A 27,384-nucleotide genomic window follows, 5' to 3' on the forward strand; every position below is an offset into this window, starting at 1 on the left:
GTTTGTATTGCTACTCGGTCTTACAGAGAGGAAGGAAGGAAGGAAGGAAGGAAGGAAGGAAGGAAGGAAGGAAGGAAGGAAGGAAGGAAGGAAGGAGAGAGTTCCTTTTTTATTGCTTATTGTACATTTCTCGTAAGTTGCCTTGATCTTTGAAAAGACAGGCCCTCTTTACAAATTGTGATGTCTATATGCACAGAACAATGCTAAAAGGAGACATCACTTCTAGATATGACCAAATAAGGAGGTTCCTGGGTTCAATCTAGCCTATACAAGCACATCCAGAAAACCAAATTTATAGTGTGTGTGAATAAACCAGAAATGGTCCATTATTTTTTATTGGTAGCTTGGCTCCAAATGTGCTCTAGGAGAAATCCAAATACTTGGAGTTATCCTAGTACCCACTTGATAAAACATATTCACCCTCCCTTATGGAAACCTTTCAGGGCAGCCTGAAAAAGAATCAACTCACCATGTGGCCTCAAGACAAATATAAAATAAAGTTATTACCCACACCTCCCATAAAAGCCTGCATATTAAAAAGAGGCCTACCTTTTTTATTTAGTGGTCGTTTTCTTACACACACACATATCCTGTGCTCATCAATCTTAAAAAAAACAACAACCAGTCAATGAAATTAGTAATTCTGAACCAATTCTGAAACAGAAACTTAAAGATAGTTTATTTCAATAATTATAGTGATGTACGTGATCAAAAACAAAAGGATTCAGCAGTAGGTTATACCCAACCTTAGTTCTACTGAAATTAATAGATGGCTAACAGGTTCATTAATTTCAATGAGTTTAGGTAAAGGTAAAGGTAAATACCCAAAGGTACCCCTGACCATTAGGTCCAGTCGCGGACGACTCTGGGGTTGCGGCGCTCATCTCGCTCTATAGGCAAAGGGAGCCGGCGTTTGTCCGCAGACAGCTTCCAGGTCATGTGGCCAGCATGACGAAGCCGCTTCTGGTGAACCAGAGCAGTGCACTGAAACGGCATTTACCTTCCCGCCGGAGAGGTACCCATTTATCTACTTGCACTTTGACGTGCTTTCGAACTACTAGGTGGGCAGGAGCTGGGACCAAACAACGGGAGCTCACCCCATCGCGGGGATTTGAACCGCTGACCTTGATCGGCAAGCCCTAGGTTCAGTGGTTTAGACCCCATCAATGAGTTTACTCTGCTACAAAAGTATCTATACTAAGATAAGCCTCACATGTGACCTTGAAATAAAATACAGTGGTACCTCGGTGTAAGTACACAATTGGTTCCGGAAGTCTGTACTTAACCTGAAGTGTACTTAACCTGAAGTGAACTTTTCCATTGAAGAACTTTCACATCTGAAGAAGTGTGCATGCAACACAAAAGCATAGCTGCCAAGTTTTCCCTTTTCTCACGAGGAAGCCTATTCAGCATAAGGGAATTTCCCTTAAAAAAAGGGATAACTTGGCAGCTATGCACAAAAGCAATGACAAACTTAGTTAGTCTCTAATGTGCTACTGGAAGGAATTTTTTAATTTTTTGTTTCCCATTGAAAGTAATGGAAAGTGGATTAATCCGTTCCAGACGGTCCGCGGCGTACTTAACCTGAAGTGAACTTTCCCATTGAAAGTAATGGAAAGTGGATTAATCCATTCCAGACGGGTCAGCGGAGTACTTAAACTGAAAGTACTCAAACCGAAGCGTACTTAAACCGAGGTATGGCTGTACTGTACACTTGTGGTTCAGCCCTCCACAGAGCAAAAAGCTCAAATTGCAGGACATATTCCTTACAGCTTTTCAGAACTATGCTCAATATCATTGTGGTCTAGGCAGATTCTCCTGGCCATTTGGAAAACACCTGAAAAGTGATGGGAAAGTTTGCATGTTGCTATTTGAATTACGTGTTTAAGCCATAACTGCATAATTATTCATGTTAAGGTCTGATCAGATATTATGCTGGGCCACTTTTATCACAAACAGGAACAGGTTTAGAAAAGGAGCTAAGATCTTCCAGTTTCCTGCGATAACTACTGTAATCTCAAAGGTGCATTTAGGAGCCTCTGAGATTACAGGTTGCCATGACTGAGATCTGCCAGTTCCCAGCTCACCAAAATATATGACACCCACACATATCTTTGTCAATTCAGAGCACATTAAAACCAGAAAGCTTGTGGAAGTAAACAGTTGCAATATAAGCCTCACCACATACTGTATTTACTCGAGTCTAATGTGCCATCAAATGTAATGCGCACCTCAATTTTCAGAACCTTGAAACCAAAAAAGAATTTGCTGGCGAATGTAATGTGCATAGGCAAAAAGTATACTCTTTACAACAGACAGACTGAAAGTTTTGAGGTGGCTGCAGGTCTGGCAGGGTGAGAAGCCAGGCAAGGCGGTCCCGCTAGCCAGCGGTGGGTGCAGGCTCCGTCCCAACTCTCCATCGAGGAGTGCACAGCCGCACACGCACCTCGCCGGAAGTGAGCTGTGTATTTACTCAAGTGTAATGCACCATAGAATCTAATGCACACCCAATTTTTTGCAGCTTAATTTGGCAAAAAGAATAAGCACACTAGACTTGAATAAATATGGTATTTATTATTTGGCCACACCACCCTGTCATTTACAATTTATTTTAAACTTTCCCAAATTCTTACACCATGAGAGTTGTAGCAAAACTTACGGCATCTGCAGTTGTCAGTGGTCTATAATCCAGACTCCCCCTGAAATCTCTGATCATACACATAATTTCATAATTTGGATTTGTAGCATCAACTTCCTAAAAGGGAAGAAAATGGCTGTCAACTTTAAGATAGAATAGTCCTTTCTCATATATTATCTTCTGATACGATACCTTTTTGTTTGCAATTTAACAACATTTTTGCCAGTTTTGTGACATTTTTCCAAACTTTTTTTAAAGAATTGCAAAAATAATGCTTGCTAATACAGGTGAAACTCGGAAAATTGGAATATCGTCGAAAACTGCATTTATTTCAGTAATGCAACTTTTTATTTTTTATTTTTCTTTTAATTTTTACAAATGCTTTCTTTTGGAAATTCCACAGTAATAAAACAAATAGTTACAATAATACAAAAATAAACATCGCTATTACATTTCATTAATTGCATTCCATTTATAATTGACCCGCCTAACAACAAAAAATTACAATTACAACAAATAAAGGCTTGACATATCTTGCTTTGCATGTCATGCATCTATCTCATATATTGGTTTCACCTTTTAAGTTCCGTTACTGCAATAAATACACTTTTCAACAATATTCTAATTTCCCGAGTTTCACCTGTATTTCATCTTGCAACAAAGGATAAGCTTCTCTCTTTTCCAGACCCTCCTATGTAAAATATATTTGATTCCATGTATACATGAATCATTTGGACAAATATACTGAAAACCGCTCATTAATATGGATTTGTAGTTGGCTAATTAAGTTGAGCACTCAAAAGTTCTTCTGTTGCTCACAATACCCAAAATATATCAACTACATTTGATTCAACATACTCTTCTAATTATTCCATCAGCACAAGCATTTCTTGTCCAGAAGAGAACAATCCCTCCTCTCCCCACACCAACTGGGGGGTTCTCCACACCCTTTTATGTTCTGCTTGATTTATTTAGATGCAAAATATTCAAAGACCCCCTTAAAGGACTCAAACTGGATGTCACATTTTACATAAGCTGGCTTTTTCTGATTTCCTTAATAAGTAAAGGCAGTCCAACTGACTTCAAAGGTAAGGTGTTTCCGGGTGCTCAGCTGCTCCCAACATGAAAACCCACTCCCATCCTTCATCCATCAGAGCACACATGCAGGTTTTAAAATTACAATCTGCGTATTAAGTTCTTTTTCATGAAAAGGAACAAAAAAGTTTGTTCCTTGCTAATTTCTGACGACTAGGGACAGAAAAATCTTCAGCAGCTTAGGACCATCAGTACAACATCAAGTTGCTTGAGTACCAATATTTCTTATTACGTCAATAAGAGACTGAAAATACATGGGGACATAACATGCAAGCTGCCAACAGGATTAGGCAAGTGGTTCTTCTAAAGCGCCTGCTTTGTGACAAGACTCATTAATGCTAAAGGATTTGCTTAAGATTAGCAACTTTTTGAAATAAAGATTGTAGCATCCTGTTCACTTTCTACTCACTGAGATGCTTACAGAGCTATTTAAGTAACACTTCTTAAACCTCACTTTCTCAAATATGGCATCCTTGTAATAAATATGCAGTAATGATTTGCCTACACCATCTTAGGAAGCAGTAGCTAATGACCCAGGAAATTCAACATATAGTTGAAGTAACTTGCTACAATACAGATTATAAATACTAGCAAGTGAAGAAAAATATAAAAACAAACCTGAGCGCGTTTCTCTCTAAGTTCCTGCTGTTGTAATCTTCGTTTCTCACGTTTTTCCTGCAACTTTTCAACTTCTTTCACACAATTTGATTTTCTACGGGCTTAAAGGGGAAGAAAAGCAAGTTTCTTTTATATGCATACTACTTCAAATTTTAAATCATTTTACCACTGAAACTGAGAAGTGCTTACATTAATGAACTTCCTAAGCTGTTCAGCATAAACAGGGCTTAATTTTGGCAATTTGATTACTTTCAGAACAGTCCTGGGTCCTCACTTCCACAGTTCATTTTGTGCTGATACCAGGTGAGGTGGGGGCAGCTGAAGATATTGCTGGTGTCTTGCTGGCATTGCTAAGTGGAACACAGTATGGTTACCTTTGAGCCATGCTGTGTCTCCTGTTCCACCTGGCTGGTCCCCCAAATGCCTAGCTGTGCTGGCAGATTGCTTGGGGCAGTACTTCGCTGTGAACCAGAGACAGAAGTTCACCCTTCTTGACCAATCCCAAACTACAGGTTAAGAGCTCCAGTTTAATCTCAATGACTTTATCATCCCATCCATCCTCTCTCATTTACAGTACTCATCAATTACCTTGTTATGGACATATGTTAGTCTTTAGACTGGCAAGACTGGGAAGGAATTTTACTCTCAATAATGATTGGCCTGGCAAAGCAGGGGGGTTGCCTTCACCATAGCAATATTTTAGCTGCTTATTATGTTTCTGTGATTTCTGTTTCTGCCACAACTTTATGACTAGCATTGGAGGCATATTATAGGATCCTTGGATGAGGGTTAACAGGGCTGGGATCGAGGGGGGGGGCAAGGGGAGGGTAACTTCAAGGTCCAGCCCTGCTTAGGGGCTGTCCTGCCTGCCTCACCCCAGGTTAACAGGAATGGTCACTGCAGTTGTACCATAGCTGGTTTGAGCCTGTTTTCTACCCCCTCGTGTTTTCTCCAGGATGTGGGCGGAGTAATAAAGCTGACAGCAGCAGAGCTGCAAGAAAGTCACATTCTTGCTCTATACCAAGTCAAACACTGTGTAAGCCAATGAAGTTGTGGTCAATGTTAACTTCCCTACTCTCAGTGTAGTTCTCTCAACTCTGCAGGCACAGTTTAAGGAATATGGACAGGGAAATGTAACAACACACAGCAGGCACCAACTTACATACATGTTATTCTCTTGGTTCGACCTAATAAAAGGTCTGGTTAATTTTCAATAATGGGCCATTATTTTAGAAGAACTAACATTCTGCAGATACTCTGTTACCAACAGAACGATGGAAGAACAATCACATTGTGATTTCTCTAAGTAGGCATAACATTGTGCAGACAACTCACTACTTATGAATTTATATAATTGCCCAAGAGAATGTACATGTAATGCCTAAAATGAAGGAATCCTTGATACATGATTTACATACAAGGGGGTCCAAATTCCTTTTTTGCAGCTTGAACTGGAGATATATCTGAAACACTACCATTCTGTTGTGTAGAGGAAGACTGTTCAGGAAGCTGAGTAGGCCGCGCACGTGCAGAACCAACCACTGCAAAAAACAAAAAAACATAAGCATAAACAGAAAAGAGCATAAACAGAAAAGCATAAACAGAAGAGCATAAACAGAAAAGAAGGAACTGCACCAATTTCTAAACAGAACAATTAGTTAATTAACAGAATAATGTGTAAAATCAAAACAATTTATAATTAAGAAAAACTTTATAAAACTCTTTTTGGGACATAAACCAGTACTTTAGGCGACTATGCTATGAGACAAACCAATATGAGAATCAAATATACATGAACTATTATCAACTGCTGGGTGGGGGGTGAAATTAATCCCTCAATATGACACATCAGTTTAGGTAGATGTTATTTCCAGGTCAGCAGAACTACTGAAGCAAGTCTCCCTTTATGACGGTTCAATCTTTCAAAACAAGTTGCATCAGGGAGGAAAAAATGGAGGGATTGGTGGTAAGTTAATCACATGTTCCATGAACATTTGTGAGAACTAGTTGGGTCTTATTATCTGTATATCAGCCCAGATATTACGCATGCAGACTGTAGGAGGCGTCCCACACCCTATTTAGGTATAAATATTCATACTGCTACTGGAACTGATAAATCAAGGAAGTGGAGCAGAGGAGTATTTACCAAATCCTCTGGTTGGTGTGGGAGTGAAGTGAAAGAGAACAGAACTGGAATGAACCGCACAGAGATTTTCATCCCAGGCAGTTTTCTCCCTCTCTCCCTCCAGCCCCCTCTGCTGTCATGCTCAAATGGCTTGAATATAACAAATGCTTAAGTTCTCTTCTGCAGTTCCCTCTATCAGCCAACTAGAAAGCAAGTCTGCAAATAAGAAGCAAAAATAACTCAGATATGAAAGGACAGGGTGCTTATCAGTAGCTGATGTGTTCTGAGTGGTCCGGGAATTGTCTCTACAACTGCAAGTTTACTCAGAGACAAAGAAGAAAGGTCCTTACTCTCACAGCAGGCCACCTGCAGCATAAACTCAAGAACAAAAGAAGTAACTCCTTTTGTACTTCTGGACATCCTAGCTGGTTGAGTGCAGGTAAAATGTAAAACAAAATTACCAGGCAGTGAGCTTACAGGGAAGCAAGGCACAGACAAAATGTTTTGCTATTAGATCTGGACAATTAAACTGGAATTTTTCACCTTACTCTTTGCATTTTCAAATGGGATATAAATTATTTGCTAACTTACCTCTGTTGTCTCTAGTAGGAGCTTCAACTTTAGCAGGTACCACTGTCCTTCGATTCTAGAGAAAGACAGACACTATTAATTTGTTAGCCAATCTACAGATTTTTTCTTCTTTTTTTTAACTAAGTAGCTGGCTGATTCATAGCCCTTCAGCAATTAGGGAGGATCAGCAAGTCAACAAAATTCTCAGAAATCCTTTACACCCTTCCCCAAGAAAAACAGCAAACATTTCCAATTGATATATAGCTTGCCTGCAAATGAATATTTTCAAACTGGGTAAATGAGCTGTAAAATAGCAAATTATGTTAAACTATTGGTAATCAGGTGTGGGGCAGGTAAAGATTTGGTTGGGCCTAAAAGGTGGTCAGCTGATTGTCAGGGCTCACAGAGCGCTCTGCCTTTGCCTGCACAATTTACTTCAAACTGCATGGGTAAAATAGGTCACTTGATGTCATGTGAGCAGCCCCACTCACTGGTAAAACTTGGGCCATGGAGGAGACCAGTGCTATATAAAATGTGTTGTTAGCATGGAGAAAGGCAAAGGTCAATAAAGAATTCATCTCTGTGCACTGCCTATAAAAATCATTGAATAGCTAAACCTAGAATTCTGAAATAAAGAACATCATGTAGCAACAGGCAAACTAAACAAGAGTAATTTTAGTCAAATGACAATGCATTCTATATTACCAACCTTCACAATTTTGTTCACTTTAGCAGAAGGTGTTGGAGGTGGTGGGGTCTCTGGGCTGGGATCATCTTCTTCAGGAGCAAGGTCTGGGTTAAGCGAAAAAATACTCTCCAAGTCAATCTGCATATGAGAAAGATAGATTGTTCAAAGCAAACAAATAAATCCTGCATTTAATTTTTTATAAAACAACACCACCACAAGACAGGCCACATGGTTTCATTGCCACAGAGTAGCAGTTCACTTCCACATCATTATATGGAGTAAAAAGTCTCTATTTTGCCTGGAAAGATTAGTGGCAATGTTTAATTACTTAACACAAAGTGAATCTGCAGTTCCCACTAGCACCCTTTGGAATGGAAAAGGGAGTATCCCACCCTTCTATACTGTGGCCTGGAAACATTTTTATTCAATCAAGACAACCATATATCATTTAACAACTGACTGATAACAGTCCTGAATTTTTTCAGTACTGCAACACACTCTAGAATTCAGCGCGCAAACTCCTTTGCTAAAAAGAAAAGTTAATTCATCCCTTATTTGTGTACCTTCCAGGTACCACTCCACGCTTATTAGTTTAAAAAGAAGAAGACGACGACGATGTGACTAAGACTTCTAAAAGCAGTGCAATTCCCAGAGAGGCCCTTGCTAGGGTAAGTTCAGCCTTATACCTAGAACTTGCAGTTTGGGGCAGCCATCTTTGCATCCCCACCTCACTCAGCAATCCTTGCCTGGTGAAGCCTCCTCCTTCCTGTATTTTAAAGCGGAAAGGATATAAATTTCTCCCCCACCCCACTCTAGCCTTCTCCTTCTGCCAGTTTTCGAGGAAATGTGTTAATTTCTGAGCTAGCTCTCTTAGACAGACAAGCAGTCTGTTCTCCAGAAAAACACAGTCGGGGCCACAGAGGGATGAGATCCCCCCCCCCCAAAAAAACACATTAGTTTTTCATGTTCCAGAGGGGTCAGTGCCTGAACATAGAAAAGTAGGTTTCAGATTTGTGTAGACGCATATCTCAAGCAACCATGGCAACAACTGGTTTAGTTTTATATACCAAGATACTACTTCTGTTTTATGCTGATGGCAGCATTTTAACTCTATTTCTCCTTTGTGTTGCATGAAAAAAGCACAGCTGAATGGGGGAGGAGCTACTATATAATAGGCACTTTTTTCCTCCCCCACTCCTGATGCCTCCACCCTGCTGGAAAACAAGCTATAGTCTTGCTTGTCATTACATCTGAACCCAGACTCATAGTTTGTTTGATGCCAGGATGAGCAAGGGAAGAACAAAGTGCTTGTGATTTCAGCAGCGTGCACTAGCACACTGCTCTTTCACATTTCTTTTAACTATGGTTGAATGTGACGTGTGAACCAGATCTATATGAAAAAAAAGCATTTAATAGTTATTTTTATATGTCATCATCTAGCCTATTCTGTTGGCCTTCACTTCACCAGTACATCCTCAAAACACTCAGTCACAGAGCTTTATATTTCATTCTGAATGTCTATGGTTCATTATATTATACGTTAGGCCAATTTTGAACCAAGATCAACTGAGAAAAAAAATAACTTTTTTTAGATAGTCAATATGATTATATTGTACCTCTTTTCCTTTAGTATCACCATTTTCAATCCACTCAACAGTAACACTTTCGTTATCTTCATTTAGAGATGTCACCATAGCTTCATGTATTCGGCCTGGAATGGAAGTATAAGTACTCCTTCAACAATTTATAGAATTTCCATCAAAACGGCTTTATTCCATCTCTATTATTTCATTTGCAAATGCATCACTTATTTCTATACCACTGACATGCAATCACATGCCTATTCCATAATTCCATTGTTTTCAGTGACACTACCTGGTCAGTGCATGATGCAGTGCAGTTCAATATGGCTTATATTCCCCTTTATTTTTCCTCAAACACTGCTATCAATCATTCCCAGAATGTCAAATGACACTCAGAACTTACATCAGAAGCTGCAGAAGGAGTATGCAACATGGTGCCCTTGAGATGTTGCTGGACTTTGATCATCCTGGACCACTGACCATGTTGGTTGGGGCTGATGGGAACTGAAGTCCAATAACATACTGGGGGTACCATATTGGCTACTCGGGAACTACACCCATATACTCCAATATATGCACAGAAATGTGCAATAAATGTGTTTTCATAGCAACGCCAGAGACAATTATGTGAAGATTAATTTTTAAAAGTTATATCCCAACTTATTCTCTGAAGAGACTCAAGGCAACTACCATAATCTCCACACACACTGTTAAAATAGTACCATAACAATACCCAACAGATTTAACGATTCCAGCAGAACAAAATAAACATAAAACTAAGCCAGTGCAAAATAACTCAATTAATTGAAGGTATTGTTAAAAAACCAAGTCTTCATCAACTGGTTGAGGTGGACCAGTGATGGGACCTGGCAGGTTTCATTTATCAGGGTATTATCAGGGAAGGTGCACAACTGCATGTTGTACAGTGGTACCTTGGTTCTCAAACTTAACCTGTTCCGGGAGTTTGTTCGACTCGCAAAACCATTCAAAAACCAAGCTGTAGCTTCCTGCACTCAAGCGGAAGCCGAATCAGACGTTTGGCTTCCGAAAAACGTTCGCAAACTGCAACACTTACTTCTGGGTTTGCAGCGTTCAGGAGCCGTTTTTTTCAAAAACTAAGCAGTTCAAGAATCAAGGTACCACTGTAACTTCCACAGGTGATGAGGTGAGCTGCTGACCAGTTTTTAAAGTGGCTTAAGTTATAGAAATTGCAGCTGTGAAACTACAAAGAACACTCTGGCTGAAGACACATTTCCCTCCCTTTGGATAAGGGCAGCCTTACAAATAAGCCCATGGAACTCCTTCATATACCTATGCTAATCATTTGCAATGTGATACTAATGACCTAAAAGAGAGAAGGAAAAACAACTTTTCCAGTTTACAAAAGCTTTGTTGCCTGTTTGTTTGAAGGAGGTTCTTACTCACCAATGGCAACTAGGCAGGTGACAATTTGCAAACCTACCCAAGCACACTGGAGCACTTGGTCCTGCTTTCAGGGTTTGAAATTTGAAAAAGATAGGAGAAAATCTAGAGAGGAATGTCATAACATTTCTCTTTTGATACTAAATGATACATAAATAAATTCTGAACCACCTAATCACTCAGAAAAAATAGGTGTCAAGGTATTTAACCGCATGCAGCAATTTAAAAAAAGCAGCACTTAATAATCGTATAATTATTTTTCCTATGTACAACAGATTGCACATAGTAGTGTGCACCTTTCTATCACACTACCTTACTAAAAAGGAAAAAAATCTGCCATTCAATTTCTATTACAGAATAATTTTCATAGTTTGCATACAAAAAGCAATGTTAGCAATTTCCCTTTCCTGTTTCAGGTACTGACTGATCCCACCCAACCTTCTTTAGATGACACAGCACATCAAGGCAACACTCTGAACAGACAAGCATTAATCGCCTATTCACAATGTACACAGTTCACTCACTTCTTCAGTGCTTCCCCACACATATTGGGACCTACTTTTCTGTTCCCCGATTCAATTCCATTTCCTGCCTCTCTCTCAACAGCAACCATTTGAGTATATATTTGAACAAAATGGCTTATGCTCTTCTGTACTAAAGTGGAACTAATTAATGCAGCTTCTTCGACTGCTCGAATCAATTCTAGTCAGAGATGAAGTTATCTTCTGCCAATTAACAGAATGAGAGAATTTAGTATACCATGCTTAAACAGTGGGGAGCATCTCTTTCCTGATAGTGACCTGGTTTGGGATACAAAAAAGCATGGAAGGGACAGAAAAAGGATTTAAGACACATGCTTTAAGCTTAAAATGACAATTTTCTTCTATCAGAGGCTAAATTTGCCTACCTGGAAGCAAGGGTAAAAATATGTGCGAAAGAAATGGATCCAAGAAAATACCCAGTTATTGCTTCTGATTGGCCAAACCTGATAGCCTAGAGGAAAGGAAAGGTGGAGGCATACACAATCCAATAAGACATTGAGATAACCTGTTATGCTAAACTCTCACACAAACTTTTCTTTTTTTGTAAAATTTCATCTGCTGCCTGAGATACCATTCAAACTGCTTGTAAAATTCTGCTGAGCTCAAAATGCAATTTGAGAATCTGAGAATGAACAGCTGGTTAAAGACATCCAGAGAAAAATACCATGCATGTGGCAGCAACTCTCCAAATACCAGAACTGTTTTTGGAACTCAATATACTTTTAAGAATGGTGTGGGGATTTGATGGGAACCACTTCTGGTTAAGAATTGGGGAAGCAGAGGCGGAGGGGGATAAGGGTATGGACAGAAAACTAAGAATACACATACACATGTAGGGACAGAAAAATTAAGAATGAACCAGAACCTTAAAAACTAAACAAGAATGGTGTTGTCTATCATTCTGGCTATACATACTTCTTGACCTAAAGGAATTTCACAGAACTACAGTCGCAATCTAGTTCTTGTTGCATACAAGTCTTGCCCAACAGGCAGTTGTTCTGAACTGTGATGCAAATTCCCACAATCATAAACAAGTTAGCCAGTTCAACTGGAACAAGAGTACAGTACTGCCTATATGAATACAAATGGATACCTGCATCCATGTTGGTTGTTCACATGTACAGTAAGCTTGCTTCTGCACACAACTTTCCTTGGCTGGATTACAGGAATTATGTCTGACCTTTCCCCTCTCAACTTCATCTTGTGAAAATTTAAAAGCCTATGATGTATTGGTCAAACCAGGAGGTAACCATACTGCTTTTCTGTTCCTGTTCAAAGATGATGTGTCACAACCACAAAGACGGTAGATTCCCCAAAGTATGTTTCTTCATAACATGAAGAAACTACCCACCTCCCAAGGTTAAGTCTTCTACAATTCTATGGCTACTACCGTATACAATACTCACAGAACTGAACTCACAGAATTCGGGAACTGACAAATGTTTGAAAATAAATGAATATGTTAACTAATGACAATCTATGAGAGGATATATCTCTGTTACCTGCTGATATACACTGCCCTAGCTCTAAAGGGCTTTTTCTTCAAAATTCACAATACACACACACACACACACACACACACACACACACACATATATATATATATACACACACATACACTATTTTCATAAGAATGTGATAAACCATCAGGGCCATACTAAGCTTGCCAAACATATGAATGAGATTCCATTTCAAATACTAGTGAGCAGGAGTCAAATTAATCTCCTGAGAAAAGCTTCGGCATCAGCTACATCTTAGGATGTTTGTTATTTGAAATATTATTTATATAATTAAAAGCAATTAGGGAAATGATTATGAATTCACTTGATATAGTAGCTATGTAACAGATTCTTCAGAAGAACAAAATTAATTCAGGTCCTCACGTTACAGTATATGAAGCATATTACTACAGTGGTACCTCGGTTTACAAACGCTTCGGGTTACAAATGCTTCGGGTTACAAACTCCGCTAACCCGGAAGTAGTTGCTCCGGGTTGCGAACGGGATGAGATGAGAACAGAAATTGCACAGCAGTGGGAGGCCCCATTAGCGCTCAGGTTAAGAACGGTTTCAAGTTACGAACGGACCTCCAGAACGAATTAAGTTCACAACCCGAGGTACCACGGATTCCCAATAAGCAAAAATAAATCTTCTATAGCTAGACTGGACAAAACCAGAAAGTATTCCACCTAGACTAACACAACAAAAAATAAAGCAGTGTGTGGCCTCAGCATGTTGATGATATCTCACTTTCAGCCTTCAAACAATATCCCTCAACGGTTCCAACAGCAAAGGGGATTAAGATGTACCTTGTGACACACAGAGATTAATTCCTTGGGAACTGATAAACCATCCCCCAACTTGATAATTCAGAAATGTTGTGTCAAAAAAGAGCAATCTAGGAGATCACTCTCATCAACTTCCATGGGCAGCCCTACAAAATAGCAAGATACTATGCCAAAGGCCACCAAGAGGCACAGAACAAAGGGACATTTCCTACGTCAATCCCTACATTGTCTAGTTCAAAAGCAGTCTTGGTCACTTATCTGTCCTGGCTATCTGCCGCCTTGTACTAGTTTTCATCACTTATGGAATCCATATGCAATTTGATACAAAATAAAGTTTCTATTACGGTAAGAAACTTGACCAATGCATCCTAGTCAACTAGCCCTACCAACCATCACATTGGCAACGTGGTTATGAATTCACAAGTAGAGAAGAGTCAATTGCAAAAGACTTGCAGAATTGTTTAAATTTGTGAAAGACTGAATGTTCTATGCTATCCTCAGTAGTAGCAATGCATGCAATAAATAGGACAGGGCAGACTAACACCATTCCCAATACTTCTTTCCTGAAACACAGCCGCAACTGCATGAATGAGTGACAACCCTTGAAGAAAAATCATGCTTTCCACCTTGAGATGGTTAGAGTCTGTGACCTGGTTTGTATGTAACAAGAAGTTAGGGGGGGGGGTAATCCTTAGAGGAAGGGCAAGTAAAGAATGTGATTTTTAAAAAGTAAACAAGAGCCTCAAATAAGCTCTCACCCAGATAGCTCAACTGGAATCACAGCTATTCTACAGTTCCATAAGGATGCATAAATTGGACAGAGCTCCTTATAAAAAGTGAATACAGGAGACAACCATTTGAAGTATGTGTCCAATTGAAGTACGATCACTGAACACACAGGTCCTTTTGGACCCAGAGGATGGCAAAATGGGGGCATAACAGGGCAGTGCAGGGCACACTCCGTGACATGAGCAAACTGGCTGGGAATGAAACCCTTGTGCGAGATGGTCGCTGCCTGTATTCATTTAAGTGAGATTACATATATGATTTATAGTCTTATAGTAAGGGCATTCAGTTCATGGCTTTCAACAAAGTTGACAAGTGTTTTTTTTCAAATCAAGATATCAAAATACTACACAAAGATGCATGAGAAAAGGAGCACTGCAGTCTGCTCAGTGCTACATTATCGGCACAAATAGATTATATCACCTTTAAATTGTTCTCCTGATTTTAAAGAGCTTCAACTGTTTTTAAAAAATTATATGCAATTTTATATTTAAAAAATCAAAACAATTTACCAACAATTGCATTGCAATAAACAACACTTAAAAAATTAAAACAGATCCCCAGTTGACTATTACAGAAAATGTTTTTCTTAACTGTCTGCATAGGTTTGGTGGCAAAGAGAAGTTTTCAGCAAACATTTGATGGTTCATATAGAAGGTGCCTCTTGAATGCCTACTGGAAGAGCATTCTACAGGGGTGGGTTTGGTTTTGTGCTGCTGTCAAATGAAGCTCACCAACTCGGTGGACAACCAGCAACACTGCTACAGATGACGGTTATAGACACAGGTGAATATATTCCTATTATCCTGGGCTTTAAACATCTGATGAAGTTGTAATACCGTACCTGATTCTGGTACTGTTTTCTGGTACTGTGGGTAGGAATAAATGGAAACTTCTGCAAATGAAAGCAAGCAAGTACTGGGGTGTCCCTAAGGATCTGTATTTGGACAGGTGTTGTTTAATTGGTTCATAAATCATCTAGAGCTGAGGTAGACAGTGAAATAGTCAAGTCTGTGGAAGACATCAATTTATTCAGGAAGGTGAAAACTCAAGCAGACAGCAAGGAGATCCAAGAGGAACTCTCCAAATTGGTAAATAGAATGATGCACACTGGAGTAGGAAACTGCTGGGATAACGAATCAGATCTTGAAGTTATGGATAGTTTAATCAAAACAATGACCCAGGATATGGTATCTATGAGAAGGCCAATCCCATTCTTGGAAATGAAAATAAAATAGACCAGTATGACAATATTCTTATCCCTTTCAACAACTGGAGCACCATTAACATCAGGACAGTGCACAATAATCAATGGTTGAGCTACTCTAAATCGTGTAAACAGCAGGTGTCTGGGAGGGGAAAGTGCCAATGATGCTTAGTAGGAATAGGCAAGGTATTCCACATCCTAGACACAGACATAAGATGTAACTGTGGATTTTTGGTTCCCTCATCTGAAGGAGGACATTGTGGCATTGGGAAAGTTGCAAGGAAAAGCAGCCAAAATTATCACGAAACTGGAGCAACTTCCCTACAAAGAGAGGACTTACAAGGAAATGGCTAACACATTTGAGGGCTTTTTGTTTACAAAAAAAGATGACTAGGGAAGGGAACGTAATAGATTCTTCTCCCTCTCAAGTAAGTCTGGAAATCAGGGTCACCCAATATAACTGAATGGCAGGAGATTCAGAATAGACAAAACTGCCACAAGATATGGTCATGTTCACTAGCTAATATGGGCTTTAAAAGGGGATTAAATTCACATAGATATATCAATTGCTCCTATCTACTGTATATGAAACCTCCAGGTTCAGACACAATGTGCATCTGAATGCCAGTTGCTAGCGGAGGCAGTGAGAGAGGGCTATTCCTTTGATGACCTATAAGCAAGATTCCCAGAGTCTTCTGGTTGGTAACTCTCGGAAACAGGATGCAGGACTAGATGGACTTTTCATCCGATCAAGCACAGCTTTTTAACTATTTCTACACTAGGTTGAGTATTTCAGATATATGAGACCAAGGAAAATAAAAGAGATTTCAAACAATTTCCAAATGGATTTTTCACCAAAGTTAAGTAAGAGACTGCAAACAAGCTCACAAAAATTGTTCCTATGACTTCTTCAATGCCCAGTACAGGGATTGCAAGGTGCTTTAAAGTGTCAGAGATGTGTGTCTTCTTTCTACAGCATCTCCCATAAAAGGAAAATACAGAAAATGTACATGACTGAAAGATAACCAGAAATGGAGGCACACTTCTCACTGTGCAAGACACTGACAATGTCTGTGAAATATTCTTATCCCCACCCTAAAGGTAAAGGGGCCCCTGACCATCAGGTCCAGTCGTGTCCGACTCTGGGGTTGCGGCGCTCATCTCGCTCTATAGGCCAAGGGAGCCGGCGTTTGTCCGCAGACAGCTTCCGGGTCATGTGGCCAGCATGACAAAGCTGCTTCTGGCGAACCAGAGCAGCACACGGAAACGCCGTTTACCTTCCTGCCGGAGCGGTCCCTATTTATCTACTTGCACTTTGATGTGCTTTCGAACTGCTAGGTGGGCAGGAGCTGGGACCGAACAACGGGAGCTCACCCCGTTGCAGGGATTCGAACCACCGACCTTCTGATCAGCAAGCCCTAGACTCTGTGGTTTAACGCACAGCGCCACCTGGGTCCCTACCCTGCTAAGATGTAAATCTTTTGACTTGTTCCTCTTACACTTTTGCTCCCCACCTCAAGCTACACAATCCATGATTATTTATTATAACCACAAAACCTGTTCTAGTTTTACTTTATAAGATTACACATTGTATGATTCAGACACCAAAGACATGAAGTAAAAAAACCTCACCTCACTACTCTAAAGCTTGAGTCATAATATTGCACTTCAATCTAATTGCATTAATTACATATCTGCATGGTGATCTATTCCTTTCCATTGCTCCCTCATTAAATGTAAAATCTATGCCCCAAAAACTAAGCTGTAGAATAGCAGCAAACAGAAAGTCTAAGTGCAGCATTACAAATAAAACTTTAGTAGTTAGCACCTAAGTTTGCAATTATTCATAACTGAACTTCCCAAATTCCTTTTCTGTGTCCCTGCTCCCTGTCCAACCTCAATTTCTAGAGAACATAGCACAGCACTAATACTGCCCTACGCCTGGCTGTATGTATCAGATTGCAGGTAGGATTCCCCCTTCTAGAATGAAAGCTCATGAACTAAAGCTGGAAAAGTGAACAGTACCATTCAAACCTTAGAACTTCTTTCTTCCTTTGAGCTTAAGCGTATTCTGGAAACAAGGTGCAGGGTTCTTACTTTCTCCCTTGCAAGAATGGAAGGTTAAACAGCATGGGAGGCAATATGCTATCCTTAAAAAGCTAATAGCCACATGCCAACTCATCTAATTGCTCTGGGGCAATGCTTACTCATCATATGAATGTGTGAAATGGCCTAATGCTAAACCAAGTCAGAGCACAGGTCAATATTGCCCAGTATTATGTACAAGGATTAGCAGAGGCTCTTCAGAGTCTCAGGTAGGGAAGCCCTGCTACTTAGAGGCCCATGTAGCTGAAGATACAGAGAACTGAACCTTTAATTAGCTTTCTCAGGTGGTTATGTCTCAGAAGTGCATTACTGTAATTCATGTGCACATCTTTTCAGACTTGCTAAAATTGCAGAATTGCAGTACTGTACAGTCCTTTACAGGACTACTACAAAGTAAACTCCATTGAGTTCAATAGGACTTACTCCCAGGTAAATGGCACAGGATTGCTGTCTAAGTTTAACAAGTTTTCAATACCTCAGTTCTCTTCTACCCACTGCAGCTGCCAGTCTAAACACACCTCCCAAGAAGTAAGCACTATTGAACTAAATGGGCTATACTTCCACTCCACCCCCCACATACCCAAAGATAGAGTTGATGCAATTCTAGCAGCTATTATATAATCAGGCATTTCTACAAAGTATAAAAAAAATTTAAGTAAAAGGCTTAACTTTCAAAATGGGAGTGGACATAAAAAATGGGGGGAAATGAAGTAATGGGGTCTAATGTCAACAAGTAAACCACAGGGTGCATACTACAATTCTTGATGTAAAAGTGATTTCTGACCTTAGATATGTATTACACAATAAGCGCAAAAAATAAATGGCACTTCAACAGGATCCATTTTCAGCATATTATATCAATAGAGCATCTATGCAGCTGTCCTGTTTTCATTGATGTTAATGGAACTCATCATAGTCATAACTACTTTGTCCCATTAAATTAAATATTCTTCTTCATGTATGAAGTATTCTTGCTTGTCTATAAATCCAGACCCTGGCAGGTTTGCTGGTGACTTTTCTTGCTGCTAATTACCTAGCACTGCACAGCAGCAGGAAACAATGGGGTGTTACACATAAGGCACTAACAAACACTGCTGCTCTGGATGACTAAGTTAGTAACTGGCCAACCAGGAAGTAGAAGACAAGTTCATGGCACAGTGGAAGTTAGGTCATATTGCACCACACAGCTGCAAATAGGAAAGAATTATTTTGTCACTGATTTCCCTCTGCCCCTCAGACAGCCTTGCCTTCTAAGGAGTCCAGGAACAGATAAAGCTGACAGATCAACATCACCCAGAATTGAATCTAAGTATTGAACTGGGTGTGTAGAAAGGCCTGCCATGCACTTGAGAATCTTGGACACCAGCATGCCAATGTGGGCGGGGCCTCTTCCAATACTGGTGGGAATAGACTGCATGGCCAATCATTATTGAGGCAGATTAAATTACATATTTAACCACAATTTAAAATACTGGTCTTCCCACATGTCTTCCAGGAACTTAAAAGATTACCTGATATTTTTTCATAAAAGTAATTTGAGTTGTTGTCCTGGTAGCCTGATCAGCCAATTATTTTTCTATAATGTGTCCAGGTATCCAGCTGAAGTTGAGGAATCCCCAAGTCAAGAGGTGGTGGTGGACAGGCAACAAACCCTATGTCATTTTTGCTCATGGCTTTCTCCCTTCCTCAGGACAAACTATGGTAGATATTACACCCAGATATATGACACATTACCATGACCTCTTTCAACTCTTCCAGAGAGTAATCAAAAGTGTGGCTTTGTTGGTGCTTAACCCTTTCCCTGTTCATCATTTATTTATTCCAAATTCTCTTTTATTTTTCCCTTCAGAGTTTCAAATATAGGCAAACATTCAAGTGGAACACTGGAAGAAACAGAAAACCAGTTGTAGGGGCAATTTGGAGTCAGGAAATAGGGGGTTGTGTATCCCTGTGCTCATGATTCCAACACTCTGTAAGTAGCTTTGCCTGTGAAAAAGAACCATGAGATAACATGACATATTTAAAGCTGTAGAAGAAAGTAACACCAAGTGGAAGCAGAAGGTGCAGAGAAAACATGAGTGTCCAACCCAGCATGCCACACCCATTTGCATGTTGGCCAGAGCTGCCTAGGTCACTTGTGCTGATGCTAGTTCACCCCAACGGAAAGTGGCCTCTGGAGAGTAGCGGTCACAGATCTGGTGAGAAAGATACATTTCTCTTTGTGAAGAGGAGAAAATTGGTCTCCCATACAGTATGTTTCAATTAGGGATCACTGAGCTTTGCTTGCTATATATAACACTACTGCCTGAAATCACTATTTCAGAAATTTCACCTAAGAGAAGCAATTCCTATCAGCATGGAGTTGCAGAGGCACAGAAACCATCCTCTGGTGCCACCAGTTGAGAGTGGTTGCTTGCACTGCACCCTAAACTAACTGTAAGGGTGTAAGACTTCCTTTGGAAGAAAGTAGGCATTTTAGACTAAAATCTATTTGTGTACTGGTTCCCACATTGTTAACCTCTTGTTGATCCACTGTTGTTAGTTACAGGATACCATTTCTTGCACATACCTTAGGAGTGGGTGTGCCTTGTGGGAGGGCTGCTACTCAGCCATTCAACTGGGAGTCCCAGGTTTCTTGGCTTGGGGCTTCAGCAAAAACTTAATATAAATAGAATATCCCCTAGACTCTACCCCCAGCCAAGTGCTGATCCAAGGGTTACACACACATCTGCATGTAACATAATAATAATAATAATAATAATAATAATAATAATAATAATAATTTTTATTTATACTCTGCCCTCACGGGCCAAGACTGGGCTCAAAACCGGGTTTGTTTGACCAAACTTTCCTTCCATCTTGTCAGTACGCCAGAAGATGGGAAACAACAACTGATTGCTCTGTATTCCCTAAGGTACAAAATGCTCTTTCAGTGGCTTCCAGGAGGTGGTGGGAAACACTTGCCTACCCACCCACTTCAGTTGAAAATGAATGGCAAACTGCATTTTTAGAATGAAACAAGCAGTGTTTAGAAACATACATGATCACATGGAGGCATCAAGAGAAACTGGCCAGTGGTATAGAACATCTCTTCCCACATGCAACTGCCTGAATATTATAGATATTCTTTCAGAACCACTCACTTTCATATTAGATGGGTGCTAACTGGAGAGGAGCTTTACAGTTGTGGTGCTGTGTCCACAGGCAGAATTGTCCTCCTCAAGAAGGCTCACTTACCGGTAGCACCAAACATGATGCTATTTTGACACCTGGTAAAATACATTCCAGTATGCCTAGGCCTTCAGGTATGCCACTTAAGATGGGTTTAACAGACTGATTTTATTCTGTTCTGTTTTTCATTTTTGTACGAACTTAATTTTATGTATTGTTTTTCTTTAACAGTATTTTACTTGGAATTGCTAGCCACCCTGACAATTGCATGAACTGAAGGGCAGCATATAAATCATTTAAAGAAATAAATGCTTGCGTTGCTTCTGTCTTGCCCACAGTGGAGAGCTACACCAACTGCAAGGGACAGTGTGTGTGTGTGTATAATATCAATGTATCTCCAGTAAGTATATATATATAATCAATGTATCTCCAGTAAGTACCCCATCCATTCATCTACCGTGTTTCTCATATTATAAGACATGTCTTATATTTATTTTTTCCTCAAAAAAACACACTATGGCTTATTTTCAAGGGATGTCTTATTTTTTTTCCTCCTCCTCCTGCCGTGGCCAGCATTGCTGCTGCGCCTATCACTATGTCTTATTTTCGGGGTATGGCTTATATTCCTTGAATGCTTAAAAATCCTGCTATGGCTTATTTTATGGGTATGTCTTAAAATATGAGAAACAGGGTATATGTGACATATGCAGTAGGTTACAGCATGGTACCAAGGTCCTCAGCATCCCTTCCATCCCTACAATTCTATGGTTCTATAACATTATTAAAAACTGGAGTAACAGTTGCGGGGATAATCATAAATAGTCAACTTTCATATCACCTACACCCTACGCAGCTTTGTATGTTGGTCAGTCTTCCTTTTAAAAAAAAACCGAGATATACAAGAACTACAACAAAAACTGTTTTAAATTTGTAAATATTTTATGTACTAATAGTACTGTGATTCTACAAACTGCAGACTATAACCAAGTCTTAAATTTTATAACTGTCTTATATCACTCTAGTTTTACAAATGTTTAATAAAAATGCCGGAAAAATTACAAGTCACAGTTCTGACAGCAACATACCTTTGTTTTCCTCTCTAAACAATTAAGCTACGGTACCCAACATTCCTGCAATTTTATACTAAACTTACTTGGACCCATAGAACCTCACTTGTACTTGCAGAAATCACAAAAAAACATCCTGCTAGGAAACTCTCCTTAAAAGTAAAAGGACTAGATCCAAGGCTATTTGCAGGTGGTCTTATTTGAGTATGGCAATTTTAAAGACCAGGGAGAAAAGAGTTCCCTATTTATTTTTTAAAAAGTGAATGATACAGTGGAAACATCAAAATAAATTTATGCGGCTACCAATTTTCACACAAACAGAATCCCAATGCTTTTTCATTTAACTGACAGAAATATCACCCCTTGGGATTTTAGATATTAAGTATCTCATTGTTTTGGAAACACTCAATTCACCTAAAGAACCATTGAATTACAGTATTTTCAAGGCCTTATAGTTATTTTCTTCCAACAGCAGTCATCCTGTCCAACCACTTCTGAAGCAGACTTTTAGAAGCACTTGGTGATGACAGGTGACTAACCAAACCAAATTAATTGCTTTATGTAAACCAGAAAACTACATTTTAAGATCTAGGCAGCCTTCCACAACATAGCACATTCCTGGCATTTTAGACTACAACTCCCATCAGTCCCAGCCAGCAGACTGAGGTTAATGGGAGCTGTAGTCAAAATATCTGAAAGGCACCTGCATTGAGGAAAGCTGGAATATCAAAGCATCTCTCCAAGTAGGAAAATGGCATCCAGGGCCTCCCACCTTCCTCCACCACTGGCTGAAGCAAGCAATGTCAGAGTTTTACTTCTTAGAATCATGAGAATGGGTTTGTAGATCAGAAGAACAGAATGCCACTATTCCAATGCAGAAAATATTTCTACTCAGTTAGACTATTCTACCCTGTCTGTTTCATTCACCCACCTGTCTCAACTGTGGCAAGGAGGAAAACCCAAACCCACACACCCCCATTGGGTCACTCTGAAGCTGGAATAAGAATAAGAATTTTTATCCTTTCTTAAATTACACAGCTGAATAATGAGTAGCCTCATCTCACCCACACCCTCTCACACTTAATTCCATTATATGAGTATGTGTAGCTGTAACGCTGCAATAAAAACACAGTCCTCAGAGTGCAATTAGAAGAGTTGAAAGGAAAAGCAGTTAAAAATACTATGTGCTCCTTCTCCCTTTTAGTACATCAGCATTAAATACCTCTGCCACGACATAAACACCTGATGTCCTCCCTCCTCTCCCCAATTATTTAGCATTGTTGGAAGAATCCCAAGCTGACCCCACCCCACCATCAACAAGGCCAGCTAGCAACAGACACCACCACCCCCATCCGTTGAGCAACATAGATGGGCCCATCGATTCACTCTGCTTGCAGCCTTCCAATACACTGTAGTCATACTATCCAAGGGTAATCGCTCCTAAGCTTCACCCGCCCACGAACTTCATCTGCATCTATAGAAAGCATCGCACATGCTGCTGCCAGGAAATACAGGGCAAAAAAGGGAAGCACTGAAACAACACAGGAACCTTATTCTTTGTGAGGGGGGAGGGGGGCAATGCAAACATCCGGGTGTCAAAAGGCTGTGTGTGATTCTATTTCATTTAACACACCATGGTAAGATTTTTGTCGAATAATTGGCGATGGGGGAGGGGGGAGGTGAGAGGTAAAGCTCCCTTGGCGTCACTGCATCCGGCCGTTTGATGTAAAGCGCATACCGATCTGTGTGCTTCTAAAGCACGCTCCTGTTGGGGAGATGACAGGTTTGCTCAGAGCATTTGTGGGGGGGAACCCACTCTCCTCCTCTTCCAAGCGATCGAGCAAACCACTCCAAAGCCTCACCTTTCCTATGCTACTACACATACCAAGCAGCTGTCCCACTTCACCATCGCGGACGCCGATCCCCCCCCCACACACACACACCGACCCCCTTCCTGCACCACTACACACGCATTGTGGGGCGGGGGTCACGCCCTTCCCTACCAGCTCCCCATCCGTTCCCCTGTCACTCCCTCAACCTCTCGAGACTGACCCATCCGCCCCACGGCTCCCCCCCCCCCGCCTCCTAACACACACACACACCATATGTGTGCATTTATAAACATACACATTTATATATATTTACACGCAGGCACACACACCCTTTCCATTCCTCCTCCTCCTCGCCCGCCCTTCCCCACAGCACTGCAGCAGCCTCACGCCCCGAGTCCCTCGCAAGCCCACTCCCTCCCCACCGCTGCCACCATCACAGGAGGCGACACAAAAAGCGCCTTAACGACAGCGGGCGACGCCACAGGCCCACGGCTGCCGCCGCCCCACACGCGCAACCCTCCTCACGCCCCGGCGGAGGGGCGGCTCGTGTCCTCCGCGGGGACCCCTCCCCCCTCCCGAAGGAGAAGGGCGGCAGCCAGGCAGCAGGAGGAGGAAGCAGGCTGCCGGCGCTCCCCCGCTCCCTCCTTTCCCATTGCATCCATCCCTCCATCCATCCCTCCATCCCTTTCCTTCTCTCCTCCCGGCTCACCATCGCTGCGCTTGATCTCCACATAGATCCCTATCTGGATCTTGCCGAAGTTGGCCGTTGCCATCGCGTCATAGAGTGACGGTAGCGGGGGGGGGAGGGGAAGGGAGAAGGGAGAGAGAAGAAGAGACCGTTCGGAGCCCCGCCAGGCGCGAGAGAAGGAGAAGGGGCGCCCGCGACGGCAGCGGCAGTTTCTACGGGGAAGGGGGAGGGGGGAAAGGGAGGAGGAGGAGAAGAAAAAGGCGCCGGCCGGATACAACAGTCGCCGGGAGCCGCTGCGGCTGCGCACACAATGGAGGCGTCACGGCAGGACCGGCTTGAAGGGGCGGGAGGAGGCGGGGCGGCCTCTGGAGTAGCGGCGGAGGCGGCGAGTTGCCCGAGTTTGGCGTGAGGAGACGTCGGGGCTGTTGCCGCCGCCGCCGCCGCTAGGCGCTCGTTCTCGTCTGTGGCGCCCGCGGCCGAGAGGCTTCCTGGTTCTGCCGCCCGCTCCTCTTTCGCTCCCTCACAGGAGCCACACACTGGGCGACCTAACGTTTCAAACGTGCACAGCTGCTGCCTTCGCCCTTTCCAAGCCCGCCCTACTTCGCCCAACTTCCGCGTGGTGTTAGGGACCGACTACTACTTGCCCCGTTTGGCGAGGAGGGGGTGCGCGGTTTGACCGAGGCGGGCGACTGAATCTTGAACCACGAGGTGATATTTGAACTCAGGTTCAACCGTCAGCTACTTGCGCAGGATACTGTCTTTGAGTCTAAAAAGGGGCACAAGAGTGCCCTTTGAGTTATAAGGTGAGTAGGAAGGAAAGCATGCAGGGTCTGACATTGCAAGCCTCAAAGTTATGGCAGTTTATAAAAATGACACTTGCCTAGCCATATACTGTATATACCTGGCATATCAGCTACCTGGGACAAGCGTATTGGCAAGGCAGCTACGGCAAAGGTTCGCCTCTCCAAAAGGGTACTGGAGAATGCAATGCAAAGGTCCAATACCAAGATGAAGGTCTACCAGGCTTGTGTGTTGAGCATGCTCTTTTTGGAAGTGAGTCGTGGGCAACTTAAAACCATCAGGAACAAGCCCTCAACACCTTCCACATGTGCCACATCAGGAAGGTTTTGGGCATCACATGTCAGGACAGAGTTTCAAGCAGAAATGTGCTCTCCCAAGCCCACATTCACAGCATGTTTGTACTCCTTTCTCAGCGATGTCTACGCTGGCTTGGTCATGTCCACAGAATGGAAGATGGCAAGATCCCCAGGGAGCTGGCTTCAAGCACCAGGCCAAATGGCAGACCAACTTTGGTTAAGATCTCTGCAAATGTAACCTGAAGGCTGGCAATGTGGGAATCCCTTGTAGATAGGTCATGTATCCACAGCAGTGACCAGAGCAGAAATGCCTGCTGGGAGCAGCACAGAAAGAAGAAATGCCATGGTACACCTCCATCAGCTCAACTGGACGCCTTCATCTGCGGCGTAGGACCCTTGTACCTATGGGACCACCTCTCCTGGTATCCCCCGCAGAGGACCTTAAGGTCCATAAATAGCAACACTCTAGAGGTCCTGGGCCCTAAGGAAGTCAGATTAGCCTCAACCAGAGCCAGAGCCTTTTCAACACTGGCTCCGGCCTGGTGGAACACACTTTCTCATGAGACCAGGGCCCTGCGGGATCTGATTTCTTTCCGCAGGACCTGTAAGACAGTTGTTCCACCTGGCCTTTGGCTTGGAATCAACTTGATCCCCTCCCCCTCTTTCCTTTTTCCTTCTGTAATGGAACCCCTATTTGGGGACTTCCCTGGCTTTTTTTCTGGCCCATGTAGAACCAGTCTGGATAGTTGGCCTTGGTGAAGATTTGACATTTTCTCTCCCCAAACAGTTTTGATCTGCGCTTCCACTGAAATGAGGCTGCATTTTAAGTTGTATTTTAATCAATTGTTTTTATACCAGGTGTTAGCCACCCTGAGCCCAGTCTTGGCCGGGGAGGGCAGGGTATAAATAAATTATTATTATTATTATTATTATTATTATTATTATTATTGGGCAGTGAATCACGTAAGAGTTCAAAATTTATTTCTGAATTTTGAATTGCAACATGATGCATGAGAGAAAAATAGTATTTATTTAACAACAATTGCAGCAGACATCTAGGATTTCTTTAGAACAGGCATCCCCAAACTGCGGCCCTCCAGATGTTTTGGCCTACAACTCCCATGCTCCCTAGCTAACAGGGCCAGTGGTCGGGGAAGATGGGAATTGTAGTCCAAAACATCTGGAGGGCCGAAGTTTGGGGGTGCCTGCTTTAGAACATTAGTAGGGGGCAGCGATGTGGAAGGGTACAGCACCCTTTCTCAGCGTCCCATTACTTTGCTTCAAACTGCCCCCTACTAATGTGATTTCACAACAGAAAATATGTATGGGCCAATATTTGTGAACTTAGTCTATGTAAGTCCTCTGAGAACCTTGTAGAAGGTGAGATCTGTTGACCTGTACATGCACTGAAATATAAATAATCAATCCACCCATTCCTCCTCAAAATCAGCACACTTATCACCTCTATACTGCCATGGTGCAGCTTTCTTGGTCCCTGTGGTCAATCAGCTGGATTGCTTACCAAACATGCTTTCATGTTTCATTACTGGTATTGTCATCCAGTACAGCTATCACATATCACACCCCAAGCAGCAATGGTACTACTCACATGTACTGCATCAGACGAGACCCTACCCCACTGTTTAACCCAAGTGTGGAAAAACTTTGGCCCTCCAGATGTTGTTGAACTACAACTCCCACCATCCCTGGCCATGCTTTCTGGAACGTTGAAATTGTAGTTCAGCAACATCTGGTGATCTAAAGGTTCTTCACAACTGGCTTAGCTCATCCTGCCACTTACTGACATAAGCAACAAGTGTTTATACTCCACCTTTTCCGGTGTAGTTAGAGGTATTTACCCC

General features: G+C 41.8%; 1 protein-coding gene across 3 annotated transcripts in view; it reads right to left on the reverse strand.

Moving 5' to 3' along the window:
• The window catches only part of KIF2A (kinesin family member 2A), a 46,492-nt gene extending 21,820 nt beyond the window's left edge, over window positions 1–24,672 (reverse strand). Inside the window, exons 1-8 of one of the 3 annotated variants that reach the window (XM_035100426.2) lie at window positions 24,447–24,672; window positions 9,351–9,445; window positions 7,756–7,872; window positions 7,068–7,122; window positions 5,770–5,892; window positions 4,352–4,452; window positions 2,660–2,755; window positions 550–604 (exon numbers count right to left, since the gene is read on the reverse strand). In XM_035100426.2, the coding sequence (XP_034956317.1) occupies window positions 550–604; window positions 2,660–2,755; window positions 4,352–4,452; window positions 5,770–5,892; window positions 7,068–7,122; window positions 7,756–7,872; window positions 9,351–9,445; window positions 24,447–24,510 (706 nt within the window). In that variant the 5' untranslated portion in view covers window positions 24,511–24,672. The remainder of the gene's footprint in view (window positions 1–549; window positions 605–2,659; window positions 2,756–4,351; window positions 4,453–5,769; window positions 5,893–7,067; window positions 7,123–7,755; window positions 7,873–9,350; window positions 9,446–24,446) is intronic. The other 2 variants (XM_035100424.2, XM_035100425.2) reach the window with 2 other exon arrangements.
• Between the last annotated feature and the right edge of the window lie 2,712 nt (window positions 24,673–27,384).

The sequence above is a fragment of the Zootoca vivipara genome, chromosome 11 (assembly GCF_963506605.1).
Source record: "Zootoca vivipara chromosome 11, rZooViv1.1, whole genome shotgun sequence".
Classification (NCBI taxonomy): domain Eukaryota; kingdom Metazoa; phylum Chordata; class Lepidosauria; order Squamata; family Lacertidae; genus Zootoca; species Zootoca vivipara.